General features: G+C 36.0%; 1 protein-coding gene across 1 annotated transcript in view; it reads right to left on the bottom strand.

Annotated features, from left to right (window-relative positions):
- Positions 1-17,313, bottom strand: part of KDM7A (lysine demethylase 7A) — a 102,230-nt gene that overhangs the window by 11,348 nt on the left and 73,569 nt on the right. The window contains 7 exon segments of the mRNA XM_020998014.2: positions 834-913; positions 4,262-4,470; positions 4,567-4,715; positions 7,361-7,458; positions 14,507-14,658; positions 14,975-15,099; positions 16,012-16,221. Coding sequence (XP_020853673.1) covers positions 834-913; positions 4,262-4,470; positions 4,567-4,715; positions 7,361-7,458; positions 14,507-14,658; positions 14,975-15,099; positions 16,012-16,221 — 1,023 coding nt within the window.

The following is a 17,313-nucleotide window of genomic DNA, read 5'->3' as shown; positions in this document are numbered from 1 at the left end:
GTCATTACTATCAATATCATCATTCTTGCTATCACAAATCCCCATCCGCCATAACCCCTACTACTTCTTCAGGAAAATGAGGGCTATACTTCCCCTCTCCTCTTCCTTCCCTTTTCCCCAGAGTAAATAAACACAGATGAACCTGGTTACTGCTGTTGCCTTTTTTCATTCCTATAGTTTCTGACTATGTGATAAGATCATAAATGTAGGTACACATTATTAAGGCAATATCAACTCTAGTTTGGAGATTAGCAAGATTTCCTCATGTTTAAGTTATTCCAATGACACTGAAATTATGTTCCCCAGAGCTTAGGGCTGACAGTTTTTCTTACTGGTAATGAATGATAATGACTATGATCACTATTTCTTTTTTCTTTTTTTTTGTTACTGACAGTTTGTTTTATTTTATCTTATTTATTTTTGTATTCAACATTCACTTTTGTAAGATTTTGAGTTCTAATCTTTTTCCCCTTCTTTTCCTCCCCCCTCCCAAAGACGGCATGCAATCTAATACAGGTTATACATGTACAATCACATTAAACATATTTCCACATCAGTCATGTTGTATGATCACTATTTCTTAAGCACACATTTGCTTATTGAAAATTGGAGCAGCATGGTCATGTATCAATAAAAATGTAGCTGTTCAATAATGCCTATGCTGTAACATTTTAATTTCCCAAATCTCATAGTTACTAATCACCTATACCACAAAAGTAAAAATCTAAGTAAATTATAACTTTGTAGTTTCTTTAAAAGTGCCTGGCACATTGTAAGTACTTAAATACTTGTTAACTGATTAACTGAAAAAAAGCTCCAAAATTTGGACATACCTGAGAATTAAACCTGGAAGTCGTAAACTGCCTGACCCAGGATGAAGTCCCCAATTCTTGTTCCTCTGTCTTAATGTGACCTAAAACCAGAAGTTTTAATTAAACAACAAGACAGAACTATCTTTTAGGATTTCAGAAAATGTTTAAAATAGAAAACAATCTGTACTAATGTTATATTTATTGTATATTAATAAGTCAGCTATTCATTCACATTTTCAAAAGAAAATGTCCTTTTATTAGGGTCGCTACGCAACATTCAAATTACTTTGTCAGTTCTCAAGCTGGATTACAACTGCATGAATCCACTGAAGCCATCTACTGACAGTAGAAAAGAACAGAGAGATTTACACCATTAACTCCTATATAAGAGTTTTGTGGTATTTCCTGAAAGAGTCCTTCTTATGAATGTGTAAAATATTCGTATAAAAAAATAGTTTCTGCAATTTGGGAAATGAGCATTTACCCTAAAAGAAGCATAGGAACAAATAACATTATTTGGAGGGACTAATAATTTGGCTTTGTTTTTTTCCAATTTACTCTCAGGTAGCACTTCATCAAGAACAAAGAAGGGGGTATTGAGATTTTTAGTTACCCTCTCAAAAAAAAAAAAAGAAAGAAAAGAAAAGAAAGGAAAAAAAGGAGTCTATTCCCCATGCCAGGCAAACCATACATAGTATGAAACCTGAATTGTGTTATTACTGACATTTCCATAATGTGAAATGACTTTCAAAAGATTTTTTAAAATGAATACAAAGGAAATGAAGAAAGCTATCAAGAGCTCAGCAAATTGGTTTTTCGGCCTGGACTACCAATCTGGCTTACTTCCCTCCTGATACTCATCAATTCTGAGAAGGATTTCTTGACAAAAACATCCAAAAGCTTAGATGTTCACAATAACCAACAACTTTGGGGATCTTCCCAACATACACATATACAATGATTGTTGACAGCACTGAAATAAAATGATGAAGATCATTCTCAAAATTATTTAGTTCAGCTGAGTTACTGGCCTCGTTCTTCACATATCTTCTCAAAATATTACTGGTGTATAAAGAGTAGTAAACAGGAAGAAACTGAAGAACTGAAGGGTATGTTTTTGCTACTGAGAACTACTGGGTAAAAAAAGTAACCTGCCAATTTCTGGATTACTCCAGTTGAGAAGACCTAAAGTTGTTAAACTATTCATTGTCCTTCAAAAATGTAACCAGTGATGAGCTGGCATAATTGGTAGGATTTTCTATTTCTGTAGGAACAGATCCATATAATTAAGGCAATCAGTCAGTCAACAAGCATTTATCCAGTGCCATGTGCCAGACACTGTATTAAGCACTAAGAATACAAAAACAATCCCTGTCCTCAAAAAGAATACACTCTAATGGCGGAGATAACATGTAAATAATTTAGTAAATACAAGATATGCGTTAATCTATCTTGAGAAGACAGAAGTCATACGGCAGTAACTGGATCCTTCTGCACAAGGTGGGACTTGAGCGGAGGCTGGAAGGAAGCCAGACAAACCATGAAGTAAAGGCAAAGAGATGAAGATGGAGCACAATTACATCCAAGGAATTACATGGTAGGCTAGGGTCGCTGAATTGTAGATTGTGAGAAGACTGAGGACTGGAAACACAGGAAGGGATTAGGTTCAGAAAAACTTTAATTAGCTGATTCTGCTGCTAACAGGAAGGCATCAGAGTTCAATGAGCAGGAAGAGGATTTGGGGAGAAAACTGAACAACATTAAAACCGGGAACCTGGCTGACTGGGAAGATGGTGATGCCCTCCACACCAATGGGAAAGTTCAAAAGAAGAAACAGTTGTGGGGAGAAAGATGGATTCTGTTTTGGACATATTAAGTTTGATGTGCCTAAAAGACATCCAGAGTTTGAGGCAGCTGGTAATGTATGATAGTAACTCAGGAGAAAATCTAGGGGGCTAGGCATATGGATCTGAGAATAACTTGCATAGAGATAACTGCTAGAGTCACTTTGGCTGTAAAACTGCATAAAGCTATGCCCTTTAATCAACTCATCTCTTAGAGGCTCATATGTCTATGTGTGGTATCAAAACAAGAGCTGTCAATGACTTTTTAAAACATGACTGGATGGGGCAAAAGCGTTAAGAAGGAAGAAACAGTCCAAATTAATTCCAAAATTAAGCCTCAGTGGCTGGGAAAGTGGTGATATGAATGAATGAATGTGTATTCTTTAAGCAGTTACTATGTTCAAAGCATGGTGCTATGTTCTGGGGATACAAATAGAAAAGCACAATAACCAATCTTGCTCTCAAAATGACATTTTAATAGGGGAGATAACTTACAGAAAGGCTCAGATGCAGGGTGGACAGAAAGAAAATCAGAAAAAGCAGTATTTAGAAGGAAGATGATGCGTGCATTTTTGGAAATGTTGAGTTTCACTAGTTTTGAAGATATCCTGGTGACAATATGTGCTTGCTTAGGAGAGGTTGGGGCTGAGGAAATCACATGCAAAGAAGTGATCATTGAAATCACAGGACTGGCTAAAGCGGCCAAGAGAATATACATGAGGGAGAAAAAGAAAGTTAAGGACTAAGCTTTGCAGGGCACCTTGAAGTAGGGCAGGAGGAAGAACTTGGAAGATGAATTAGCAAAGCTGAAAAGTCAGTCACATAGGAAAAGAACCAGAAAAAGCAGTGAAAGCAGTGACAAAGGGTGCAAGGAGAAAAAAGATGGTAATCAACAGTGTCAAATGCTACAGGAGAGTCAAGAGGGATAAGAACAAGGAAAAGGCCAAGATCTGGTATTTAGAAGGTGAATGGTGACCTGCACGAGAAAGTTGAGTAGGTTAGTGTGCTCTCCAGGTTGTCAAGGGTTATGGAGTGACTTGGTAGTGAGTTCTGACTACTTCTTCTACAAGTCTAACAATGCAGGAGAGACAGTATGCTAGCTTAAGAGGCATCCAGGTCAAGGGAAGGGTTTTTTGTTTGTTTATTTGTCTTAAAAAATCAGAAGGGAAAAGACAGACTAAGAATTTGAGAGAAAGAAATGGAATGGATGGTGGGGCAAGGTCCTATGAAAGAAAGAAGGGGATATTTGGCTTTGACAAATACAATACAGGATAAAGGTAGAAATGTCAGCTTTGGTAACCTCATCCTTGAGATTACAAGAAATGAACCATTTTGCTGGAAACCTGGAATCTAAGAATATAGTTATTATCACGTCACTTTGTTTTCTATGTCCTCTTGATTCTGCCCCTACTTATTTAGCAATTGACATAGATAAAGCTGGAACTGAAAGGGAATTCAAAGGTTGACACGTGTGACTGGTATTTTAAGAGCCTGTACCAATATGACTGGATAAAGCATGACTCATGACTTTCAATCAAAACTGGGACTATTGCTCTATGAAGTTCAGTTGTATGTTGGCTCAAAGATCATTATGACATTGCTTACCACATTCCACTGGCTTATGGGACTGATACAACTGTCTAATGTCATGGTTACTCCTATGGCAGCTGTTGTGTTCCTGAAGAGAGCTTCTTTCAGCTTGGTAGTCTGTGCTTTGTATCTGCCTCGTTAAGCAGGTAGTATAGTGCAATCCTGCCATAGACAGCATGCCCTGAATAGCTTCTTCCTCTGTGCTGGTCGAGGTAGGACATTCCCTAAAAAGAAGCAACACAGAATAAAATCTTGATTTCTTCTTTGAAATGTCACTACACTCCAATACAATAAAACCCAATCCACACCAGAAGGCCTACCTTTTACTTGGAATTTCATTTTTAGATGGCTTCTTGTTAGTTTGATACACGTTCATCACCATTTCAGATTGCTCCTTAAAATTTGAAGATATTTTTTGTTTCTTTTCATCACCTGAGCTTTCTGATTCTTCCCTGGTAAAATCATTTTTCTATAACAATAAATAATTTAATGAAATATATATAAAATATATGAAATTTTTAAAAAGTATTGCTGAGAACTGCAAGCTTCTGGACAACAAACTGAAAATGTTAGTGCACACAGGTGGCATTTTTATTACTGCTGTGATAGAGGCTGATAATTCAGAAGTGGAAAGCAGATTTGAGAAGTCACTAACTAAAAAGGTGAAATCTGAAAATGTAATTTAGATTTACGGACCGAACCTAAAAATAGAGGAAAGACAGGCTTTTGGCCAGGGATGGAGCATGCCTAACAAAGGCCAATAAACATACATTTACTAATCTTATGGAGCTGAACAAGAAGGACTTCAACTGAAAATAGAGACTATGGGGAAAAACTGTCCACATCCAACTGCCAAACTAGATGTGATTAAAAAGTACATTTCATGACACATAAAGAAGGCTAACAAGAGTCAATATCCAAAAAGATCACCAGAAATAAAACCCACGGCCTTAGACATCACCTTCCAATCACTAAGTTTACAACCTTAACAGTAATAATTGTCTCTGCCCTCTATCACCTCTCATATTCTATTATTTAAGTCTTGTTAGTTCAACTTCTACAATATCTCATCTCCAGCTTCTTCTCTCCACTCACACAGCCTCTACTTTAGTACAAAACCTCATCACCCTTACACGTACACGAAGTTTTCCCTGTTTTTATACTCTCTGACTTCCACTCCACCCTCTACACTAGGTGTCAAACTTGACCTACAATATGTGTAAGAACTAGATTAAAATGTAACTGGAAAATGTTTACCAAAATAAATAAAAATACAATAAAACAAAGATAATGTTAATTTGTGATCTGTTCTATTTGAGTTTGATATCACTGTTCCACAGAGCTGCCAAATTCATATTCCTAAAACACACATCTTCACTCTTCAACTTGAAAATTATCAAAGGTGTTTTAATTACTCTCGAATAAAACGGAATATAAATTCAAGATAAATGAGGGACAGGTAAGAGGGGTTCAAATCACCAAACCCAGATGAACTACATCCAGGACAGGAGAAATATGATTGTCAAACAACTACTGGTGATCTTTGTGAAAATGAAAAGCATAAAAATAAATGCTATCTGGATTTTTAAAAAATAAAAAACAGTAAAGTTTCTATACTACCGGCTGTCCAGCTTGCCTGATTCCTGAAAAATTCTAGAAGGTATCATTAAAAGAGAAAGGGAAGATTTCATCAAGAAGTGGTCAGGCCAGAATAACTTAATTTCCTTCTGGACAAGATGAAGAGATGTACAATTAGACTGAATGGCTAGACCCAAAGAAAATTATATTTAGCAGCACAAAACATCACCTATAGAGATCACTAGTAGAATAGCTCAGCTACTTGCCAGTGACGTTTAACATGTTCATCAATCACATAAATTACAGATGTAATGTCTGTCAAATTTGCAAACAACATCAAACTAGACACAGTAAATAATAGAATTAGCATCCAAAAAGATCTTAATGGGCTAGAACACAGTGCTGACTCCAATAAGTTGAAATTTAGTAGGGCTACATGTAACATTCTACAATTTGGTTATTAACTATATTAAATGAACTGAACAAAGTAAAGGCTAGTAGGGAACACATATTAAACTAGAGCTCCTGTGAAAAAACATCTGGGAAACAGTGCAATGAAAGCTCATAAGGAGGCCACAATGTAACATGGCAGCCAGAAAAGCTAATATGATCCTAGGTTAAAGGAAAGCATGGTATCCAGAGCATGGAAGATGAGTTTCCTTGTTTACTGCCTTAGCAGACCACATCTGGAGTACTGTGTTCCACACCAGGCACTTCATTTTAGGTAGGACATGGAAAAGCAAGAAAGGACAGCAGAGAACAGCCAAGGTTGATGGGAGGACTGAAAAACAAACCATATGAGGATCAGTTGAAGGAACTGGGGATATTTAGACTGAAGAAGAGAAAATGTGGGGGATCAGGAGAGATAGGATAGTTAAAAGGTAGAAAAAAAAGAGGACCTGTTCTGCTTGGTGCAAGAGAGGAGAACCAGGAATAAGCACTGGAAGTTGAAAAACACATTTTTGGTTCAACGTAAAGAAAAACTCCCCACCAATTCAAGCGGTCCAAAAGTGGAATGGGCTGTCTCAGGAGGGAGTACACTTGCACTTCCCTTCTCTGGCTGAAGACCCGCCCTTGTCAGGGATATTACAGCAGTGACGCTTATTCCTGTTGGACTAGATCTGATGACCTCTGAGCTCCCTCCCAGAGCTGAGATTCTGTCACTTAACTTTAATTCTGTCCAAATATATGATAATTACTATAAAATTATATTTAAAATGTAATGGTAGCCTGACAGTATTCTTTTATGTACAAGGGAATCCTGAATAAGAAATTTAAAATAATAATTAAGAAAAAGAAGAAAACAAATAAAACTCTGTTTTCTTTAAGATAAAGTTTATAGATAAACCTGATATAAAGCTATATTTAGCAGTCTTAAACATTGGATTATCATCTATAATTAATGCCACTGTCCTAAAAGTCAAAAATACACACCTTTTGGAAAGCACAGTATTTATCCTCAAACTGAGATAAGATGGTTTCATTTTGATCTTCCCCCGTCCCCAATATTTCCTTTAGCAATGCAAAAGGTTTTACCTGAACAGTGCAATCAGGCCCAGATTCCTCTGAATCAGAAATATCAGAATATTGTGAAGATCCATTTCTAAGTTCTGATTTCACACTTTCAAAAAACACTGGAAGAAAAAAGAGAAAGAGAATAGGAGTCATCAAAATATTTCACACTTTAATTTGCAAAAAAAAGGTCAATGTTCATTATAGATCTCTTATGTACAAAGCTGTATCCTAGGTATAAAATTATCTGGCATGCTTAAATCTGAAAATACACCTAGCAAAACAAAAGAACGTACCATTAGGATAATGGTAGCCCAATGTGGTAGAGCCAGGAGATTTTCAAACTAGTTTCCAGGAAGAAACTAAGACAATGTGAAGCTAAGACAATGAAGAGAACCGTAGTTCCACCCTTTCTTATTTTTACAGACTGAGGTCCTGATAAGTTAAGTGATGAGCTAGTTAGTGGTAGAATTTAAACAAAACTCAAGTCCTTCTGGTTTTCCATCAATTCTACAAAGAATCCCATGTAGTAGAGACTTCGTTTTAATGGATATAGCTATGTTTCCATTTTTATGGTGTTTTTATTCAAGAAAGAGATATCAAAACTCTTAGGTATTTCTCTCTACCACCCTATCGACTTGTTGCTAATAGTGGAGGGTTTGTCAAGTATTCAAGTAAAAAACATTTTAGTACTATTAGTACATACTGTTATATTCTAAGAAAGCCTTGATTTTAACAAGAAAAAGGTTTTGGGTTTGTTTTTTTTAATGATTCTAGATTTCCATTTTGAATTATATGAAACTGCTTCTCATCAATTAAATCATTCATCAAGAGCTAACTGAAGATAAAAATTCCAGACTAACCTACAAACCCTAATTCAGAATGGAGGAATCTTACTAGGAATGCATTATTATGTTTCTAAATAGGCAGCTAGTTTGAGGCTTGCCAGCATTAAAAAAAGAAAAGAAAAAAAGAAAAAGAAAAAGTAGTATATATTTCAAATATGAAGGGGAAAAAATATCAAAGTTCTGTTGGAATTGTTGGAGAGAAGTTCCTGGGGCTTGATGAGATCAATAGGAAATTCAGCTCTTCAGGATGGCTAGAGATATATGACCAGCTGTGAAGCTGGGGGCCTGGGGCTCAGGAATGTGTACTGGCTTTCTCTTCGCCCAAAGGAAGCAGCAAAGTAGAAAGCCCACTGACTAGAGTTAGTAGACCCCAAGCTCTGTCTCTAATTAGCTTTGTGATTCTGACAGAGTCACTCAACCTCTCTAAGCTACATTAACTGCCTTTACTTTCTCACCTCTGGGTTTACCTTTTAATCTGGCTTTTGTCCCCACCACTAAACAAAAAATATTTTTTCCAAGGGCACCAACTGCTTCTTTATTGCTAAATTCAGTAGCTTTTTCTCAGGCTTCATCCTTCTTGATCTCTCTGTGGCACCTGACATTGCTGACCAACAACTCTCTCTTTCTTGCTCCTCTCTCCTGCCTTGGTTTTCTTGGCACTTCTCTGGCATCGTCCTCTTCTACCTGTCTAACAGATCACTCTAAGTCCTTACATCACCTCTGCTATGCTGTTCTGTCCAGATTCCACTCCCTTTCTCTCCTCTCTTGGTGATGTGCTCTGCTCCCATGGATTCAATCATCTTCTGTATGCAGATGACTTCCAAATCTAGCTAGCTGGCCCATGTTCCTTTGCTGGACTATAATTCAGCACCAACAGAGTCTGTTAGATATCTTCACCTCAGTGCCCCAGAGAGATCTCAAACTCAACCTGTCCAAGACAAATACCCCCTAATTCACCTGTTTTCCTAACCTCTTTATTCCTACTGATGGCACCTTCAGTTCTTTCAAGTAGCCAGATTAGCAAACTAGAAACATCCTTCATTCCCATTCCTCACTCCCTCCCTTCCAATATCCAGTCATTTACTAAGTCTTGTCAATTCTACTTCTTCAACATTTCTTGAACCCATATTCTCTCCTACTAGTTGATTTTACCAAATCCAATTTCTTCCGTCTCCAACATGCACTCTACAAAGCTGCCAAATTGATATTCCCAAAGCACAGGTCTCACCATGTCATTTGTCTGTTCAAGAAGTTCCAGGAACTGCTTTTAGGTTAAAATACAAACTCCTTCATGAACTCTAAGCTCTAGCCACACTGCTCCATTTGCTCCTCTCTGTACATGACATTCCATCTCCCATTTCCTCTCTGAGTTGCTCTCCCTTTCCACTTCTTGGAACTCCTAGCTCCCCTGAAAAAGCCTTAAAAACAGTCATCGGCACAATGGACAGACTGCTGGAATGGAGTCAGGAAGATCTGAGTTCAAATTTGGCCTCTAACATTTACTAGCTGTTTGACCTCAGGCAAGTAACTTAACCTCTGTTTGCATCATTTCCTCATCTATAAAATAGAAATAATAATGGCACCTAACCTCTGAGGATTGTTATGAAGATAAAATTAGATAATATTTGTAAATTTTAAAGCATATACATGCTATTATTATTATTATCACTATCACTATTATTACCACAGTTAATATTCTTCTACAAAGTAACTACTTAATTCTTGGTAATCAACAAGATTAATAAACCTTAGTTTTCTCATCGATAAAATGAAGGGAATGGATTACATGATGCCTAAAGTTCTAAATCCTAAGCTCAAAAATCCTAAGATGCTCCTGCTATCGTTTTGTATACCTCAAAGAGGTTCCAGGCCACTCTCTCAGTTTGCAGCAGCTTCTATTGTGCCATAAGCTAGAAAGTATGTATCTAAGTTTTGTAGTATTTAATGTTAAAACTGAATAAAGACTGCTCTGAGCTGGGGAATAAAGCGCATGACTTCTGTTCTATGTTTCTATGACAGTTATATGAAGTTCCCAGAGATCAGTTTTTTTTTATTTGGGAGATGTGCTGAATATCAGATAAATGAAGTATAACATTACAATGCTGTATTAATAAACTAGCACTGCATATGAATGTCACAGTACATTGTTTCTGGAAACTTTTAAAGCTTTCTTACTGCTAAAATTTATATAATTAAACGAAAAGTTTGTCAACTAATGATGAAGCTGCCAATTAGATTCAACAGTTTGATCCAACATTATTTATTTCTTCAAATCTATCATGTCCCCAAATTCTTTCCAATTCTGAAAAGTCTGTGTCGAGTTTTTTTTTTAAAAGATGAACTTTTAATAACCGCTTTTATCAACCTATTAAATCATTCAGTTACAAAGTAGCTAGAGGGGGAAAATGAAAGTTCTGTGAGATTTTTCCTTAAAATGGGGGGAGGGGGGATGGAGAATCCTTTCCCTATATAAGTAATATATGGCACTTCATTGAGACGCTAGACAAAAGTCCTTCCCTAAATAACCCCAAAGCAATGAATCTGTCTAAAACAAAACAACCAGATTTGATCCAATTTTGTGTCAAGGTCCACTTTGTTACTGCCAAGAATTTTTTAAAAATTCAAAGTGTTAACTCATGGCTTAGTCAAATGAATTTGCTAAATTTATCTTTCTATTATTACTGTTTATTCTTTACTTTTACAGGTCTGTGAGCTCACTGATATATGTCCTAAGATGGTATAGATTGTAATAAACCTATGCCATGTTGCCCTGTACAATATTATTCATTGCTTTTGCAATGTGACTCTTTTTCTGTTCATATACGTCTCTGAAAACATCTTTCATAAATCTACTTCACCCACTCAGTTCTTTATCGGGTTTTTGATCCTTCCATGTACATCTCTACTGTCCTTTGATCTGCAATTTTGGAAACTTTTAATTCTTTGGAAGCTGTGTTATTTCATGATTCAAAATCATATAATATTCATTGGAAGAATATTGTAAAATAAGATTAGCCACTGTTTCAGAGACAAACAAGACATCATTTAAAAAAACTGGAACTTCCCATTAGCAATTCAGTCAACTTTCCTCTTCTGATTTAATTCTGGGTCCAGTTCATTGTCCAAACATAGCGTTTGCCCAAAACATACATAATGATGGACAAGCTGTATGGGTCAAGAATCCAACTGCCTATCATAGTGTGGGAAATAAATATTCTTTGCTGACTCGGTTTTCCTGTTGAATAGTTAGGCCAAATTCTTTTGAGTGATTTAAGATATCACTCAGAATGCACTAAAACGTTCTAAGGCTTAATGCAATTGGTACAATGTAATCCACAGATAGGAATATCTGGAGGCCTTTACCATCAATTAAGAAATTCTTTTCAATTCAGACTCTGTGCTGGACATCTTTGAAAGTAGCAAACACCTTTGTTGACTAGACGTCCTTTTTTATGATTTGCTTAAAAATTTTAAAAAGCACACATTAAAAAATAAGATTAACGAAATGAAAATCTCAGAAAACACTGAAAGACCTATCAATGGCATCATCATAACCTAGCCAAACTGGACTTCTCTTTAGTGGCAAAGCATCTCGATGTCTTTGCATGGGCCATCTCCTATGTCCAGGCTATCCTACCCTCACCTCTCCCTCATGGAACACATAACTCAAGCACTACTTTCTACATAAAGCCTTTCCTCATCATCTAACTGCTGGTATCTTCCCTACCTACCTTGTATTTATTCTCCTTAGATTTATTCTGTATATATTTATCCATATGCTTGTCTCCCCAATGGAATATAAGTTCCTTAAGAGCAGAGGTGTTTCATTCTTCATATTTGTATGCCTGGTGCCTAGCAGGCACATAGCAGAAGCTTAATAAATGCTTGCTGATCCACTGCTTAATATACTTTGCCTATAGGTAGTACAGAAAAAGACTGGGAAGATTTGGATACATGCAGACTACTGGTCACTGCAGAGAAGAACTAAAGTGAACAAGTTACATTATGAGAATAATGTAAATAATGGTAAATTATTTGTAAATTGTAAATATGTAAATAATGCAAAATGTCTGGGCAAAATGCTAGGCAACCAGTTTTCAGTTTTGTACTTAAACAGTACATGTTTTGGGATTCCAATACTAGAAAAAGACAAGGAAAGAGAGCCAGGATTATACAATTTGAGTGCATGCACTAAAATATACTGGAAGCATTGGCCATATTTCAATAGCTTATGGAGAAAGTAGAAACATGTGATCTCCCAAAAGCATTGCTGCACCTAGGTGGTCTCACTGTCTTTAGAAAGAACTTAGAGGAATATGGGGAAAAACTAATCAAAGTATTAGAGTAACTGGAAGATACTAGTCTGATGCTGTAATCTGAGAAGGGTCAAGTCTGCAGAGCCTCAGCCAAGCAAATGGGATATGCTGTGTTTCAACAGGAAGTGAGCACCAATCCAGTGAAGATAGACTCACTTATCAGCTGACCACATCCAAACAGCCTTTGATAACTCAAGACTTTTCTGGGATTTAGTGCTTGCTACTGGAAATTTTTAAAGATCGTGCTATTACCATTAAGTCACTTAATCATCTCCCTCATTGGGTATATGATCAAGAAAGATCAATATGGACTGAACCCTTTAATACCATTTGGAGACTGTTGTGATGTGAAATGTGAACAGGATTCTATGGACTTGGTCAGGTGCCTTATATATGTACTCACGCTGCACAATCATGCTAGCCAGGAAAGCTTAGGAGAAATCTTGTACTTACAGAGTAATCATTCACCAGAAACAAATCGCATTTGCAGTAGAGGATTTACTAAGTGTGAAATTTACTGTCCCTAACAAAAACTGGAGTTCTTGGCTTTGAAGTGGGTCACCCTTGAAAAGTTCCTAAACTATATTTATGAAGCACGATTTTAAATGTGGAGCAAAAACAATCTACTGATATATTGTGACCAGTGCTTACATGGATACTAATTACCAGAGATGGGCACCAGTATTAGCCAACTATGAATTCAGAATGTTCAAGAGCCTGAAAAACTAATATGTATGCAGGTACCTGTCCCAGAGGTCCTGTGAGTCTGATTACTTTTGTGACACCCTTGGAAAGAAAAGGCAATCTGCGACAAACGGAGAAAAAGTGATTCTAGAAGTAAAAAACTAGAGATATTTTCCTGATCTATCACTGCAGGGGAACATGGAAACAGAGTCCCTATTGGCTCCACAAATTTTGAAAGCAGAAATGAGCCTAAATTCAGAAAAGCACCAGGAAGACATAGTATCCTCAAAACAACCCAGGACAATCAAAGAGATGAGAAGGAAGGGTATAAGCATTTATGTAGAGCCTACTAATGCACCAGGTACTGCGTTAAGTGCTTTTACAAAATTTTGTTTTCATAAATATTACAAAATTTATAATGTAGGTAGAGCACAATAAGCCATGATCTGACTGAATAAAATCACAAAAATTCTTAGACTGAAGAGATTAGCATTGTCATCCACATCTAAGAGTAAAGAGGCAGCAAGTTCTCTGAGAGTAACAGAGAACTTGGCTGTTCTCAGAATGTCCTCTGGTGTTAGATGGGGCATATAAAGAGCTAGAAGTAAGTATTTCATAGACAGCCTATATCCAGGTGGATATAGATGCTCTATGCAACTCAATTCTGACATGCTGTCCTTTCATTGCCGCTGAGAATCTCCATGACTTTATGTCCCTATTTAAATTAAATACTATCTGTAAAATAAGCAATGTATATAAATTATAATAAATTTGTCTTCTGTTTTGGAACATGTAGGCAAAATAAATGCAGCATCATAGACTCATACATTTAGAGCCAGAAGGGACCTTAGTGGTTGAGTTTAACTACCTAATTTTATACATGAGGAAACTGAGGCCCAGCAAAGTTCAGTGACTTGCTAAGGGTCACAAACATCTTAAGTACTTGGATTTGAACCTAAGTCTTAATGACTTCAAGTTCAGTGCCTTATTTGGCCCCATGCTACCAACTCCTATAAATTTTCATCTGTGAATGTTTTGACAACTAAAGGTACCGTCAAATACACACTCATTTCAACATTATGAGTAGCTTCTTTGAGTATTTCCCTGTTGGTACTGATGCCTTGCATTTGTTCTGAAAAACTATTTAGAAATAACTTCATACAAACAAGAATTTTAAAAAGTATTTTAGAGACACCACAACAAATTTAATAATGCTTATCATCCCACATGATTTCTTAATTGCTTAGAAGCTTATTTTAGAGAATTAAACTATGTAATAAGTGGAGAACTAATATAAAGTAGTCAAATGAAAATAAACTTACTATTAAGTGGTTTCTGAGGTTCTATACTCCTCTGTCCTTCTGAAATCTGTTCTATCTTTAGGCTCTTTGCCTTTTTTGACCTCTCCATGTAATCTTCATTCTCACTGTCTGCTGTATATAGATTTCGATCTGTGAAGGGTTGTCTTTCATCTCTGCTTTTCCAGGGGGAAAAAAAGTCAAAACAGGGTAACTTTTAGGTAAAGCGGTATTTCCCTCCATCCCTTTGAATTCATCACAATTTGAAGCAAATTAAAACATGTATTAGTTAATTTATCCACAGTAAGTAGTAATGGAGATTATATGAATAAAGAAAATCAACAGGTAATGTATTTCCTTGGAATATATAACTATTTACAATGTAAGTAAAATGGGAAAAACTATTTAATTTCTAGATGTTTATTTTATAGCCAAGTCTGCTAAATATATCTATTTTGTAAACAGAAGCATACAATCATCTACTTCACATACTTAATTATCCTTCCATTTGTCAGCAGTAATCGGAGGTCATTATCTTTTGTTCTCCATTCTGGTACCGTAGAAGATGGCTGGAGGTGTTTGTTGAATCTTCCATTCAATTTAGAGCTCAAGTTATCCTTAGGGTATAAAAGTTGTATTATTTTATCTTTACAACAAAAATTAAAGTAAGACTTTTGAACACATAGTAGCTTATACTGGATTTACATTCTTTCCCCATTTTTGAAAGGACCAAGGGCCATCTTTTCTATACTCTCCTCAACCTCAGCTTATTCATGGCTCTTCTGACCAAGCTAGTGTGACCAACCTGCTTATTTCACCAAAACCTACAACTTACCACCATCTGCACATGACCCAACAGTTAAGAATAAAGATTACAAAATGTCAAAGGGTTGTTGTAAGGTCCAACTGAGATAGTATTTACAAAGGCAATTAGAACAGCATCTGGCATGTAGTAGGCATGTCATAAATGCTTACTCCATTCCTACTCCCTTCATAAAGACAAGAGAGCAGATTCAACATAAAAAATATTTCTTCTTTCATAGTCAAAAATATATATTTTCCTGACACTAATTAGGAGTTTGGGTATTATATTTAGTCTTTCTTTGATAGCTATTTTTGGGTAATGCAGGCTTAGAACAAAAATCACGTAATTTAGTTTCTAAATCACCATATTAAAAAAATCTTAATTCAGTAATCCTTCCAACCTTGTTTTATAATTACACTGAGTATTCTGAACTAGCTCTTCTTTCCAGATTTTAAATTACAGAAAGTACATTCTACAGATCCATCAACAACCAGTCCTGAAGAGACTTTAGTACCCAAGTGATAAAGTACATTCTCCAAGATAACAGCTTATATATGCTGCTTTCTTCAACCAGTATGGCAGTGATAAAATTCAATCATTATAACCAATACTCTCTGGTTTGCAAAAATAAAACATGATAAAACTGAGACTGCTTGACCACTAAGACTATCAGACACTTTCCATTTTATTTCTTATTCCCCCCTTCAGGAAACATTATACTTGCCTCCTCCCACGGGCACATTTCTAGTCTTTTGAGCACCTCTCTTGTGTGGAGTTCTAAGATGTCCAAGTTAGAAGGCGTTCTAACATTATGATCTCGAAGTTTCCTCATTCTCCGTCTGGAATGGTATGGGGAGGATACTTCGTTTGAGGATCGTGAAACTGGGCATGTAGTAAGGATTCCCTGAGATTTGACTGGCTTACTGTTTTCCTCCTTCAAAAATTGAGAATAATTCAGAACACTTTTGAAAACACAGCAAAACCATATTTTCCATTACTTAAAAGCTATAAAAGCATCTCGTAAAAAAAAAAACAATTCAGTTTTTAAATTCCTCAAAAGGACTGAATCATAGGACACAAATAGCTTTGCAAAGAATATCTGCAAAAATGTGTTCCCCAATGGTTGACTAGGAAAAAAATCTTTGTATGAAATATCTTTGACAGATGTTTGATTTCCAAGATACACACACACATACCACTAAAATACGGAAGACCAAAATTCATTCTCCTGCAGATAACTGGTCAAATGATATCAACTAACAATTTCCCAAAGAATTTCAAAGTATTAATAACCATATGAAAGAAAGTCCCAAAAAAGTAATAATAAGAGAAAAGCAAAGCAAAATTACACTTTATTAACATTTTGCATACTGGCAGAAATGAAAAGAGATAGGAAAAATCAATGTTGGAGGGAGTGTGGAAAGACAAACTAAGCATTATGGTCATATCATTCTGGAAAACACTTTAGAATTATTTAGAGATAACAGAAATTCCATTGTAAAACATATGTAATTAAGAGGTCAAATGGGGGGGGGAGGTCCCACATACACCAAAATATTTGTGTCAGCACTTTCTGAGATAACAAAGAACTGGAAACAAAGTAGACATCCACCGACTGGGGAATGGACAGATAAATTATGGTATGTGAATACAATGGAATATCACTGTTTTGTAAGAAACAGTGATGATGATGAATACAAAGAAGCAAGGAAAGACTCCTAGAAAACAATTCAAAGCAAAGTAAGTAGAGCCAACAGTATACCAACTTCAACAAGGTAAACAGAAAGAACAACTGAATGAAACCTCAAGTGAATGATACAAAATTATTAAAAAATCAAGCTTGGTCCCAAAGAAAAGGCAGAAGACATCTCTCACTTTTTTGCAAAGGAAGGAGAATTATGGGTGTGAAATATTGTAGATAGCATCAAAATCATTTGATATATTGGTTAGTTTTGCAGAACTGTGGAAATTGTAGGTGATATAAAAACAAAAGACGACAAATTTTTTTTTAAACAGGAAAAAAACA

This window comes from Phascolarctos cinereus, unplaced genomic scaffold, assembly GCF_003287225.1.
Source record: "Phascolarctos cinereus isolate Bilbo 61053 unplaced genomic scaffold, phaCin_HiC Scaffold_1;HRSCAF=81, whole genome shotgun sequence".
NCBI lineage: Eukaryota > Metazoa > Chordata > Mammalia > Diprotodontia > Phascolarctidae > Phascolarctos > Phascolarctos cinereus.
Note: the sequence above shows the minus strand (reverse complement) of the source record. Positions and strands in the feature narration are given on the sequence as shown.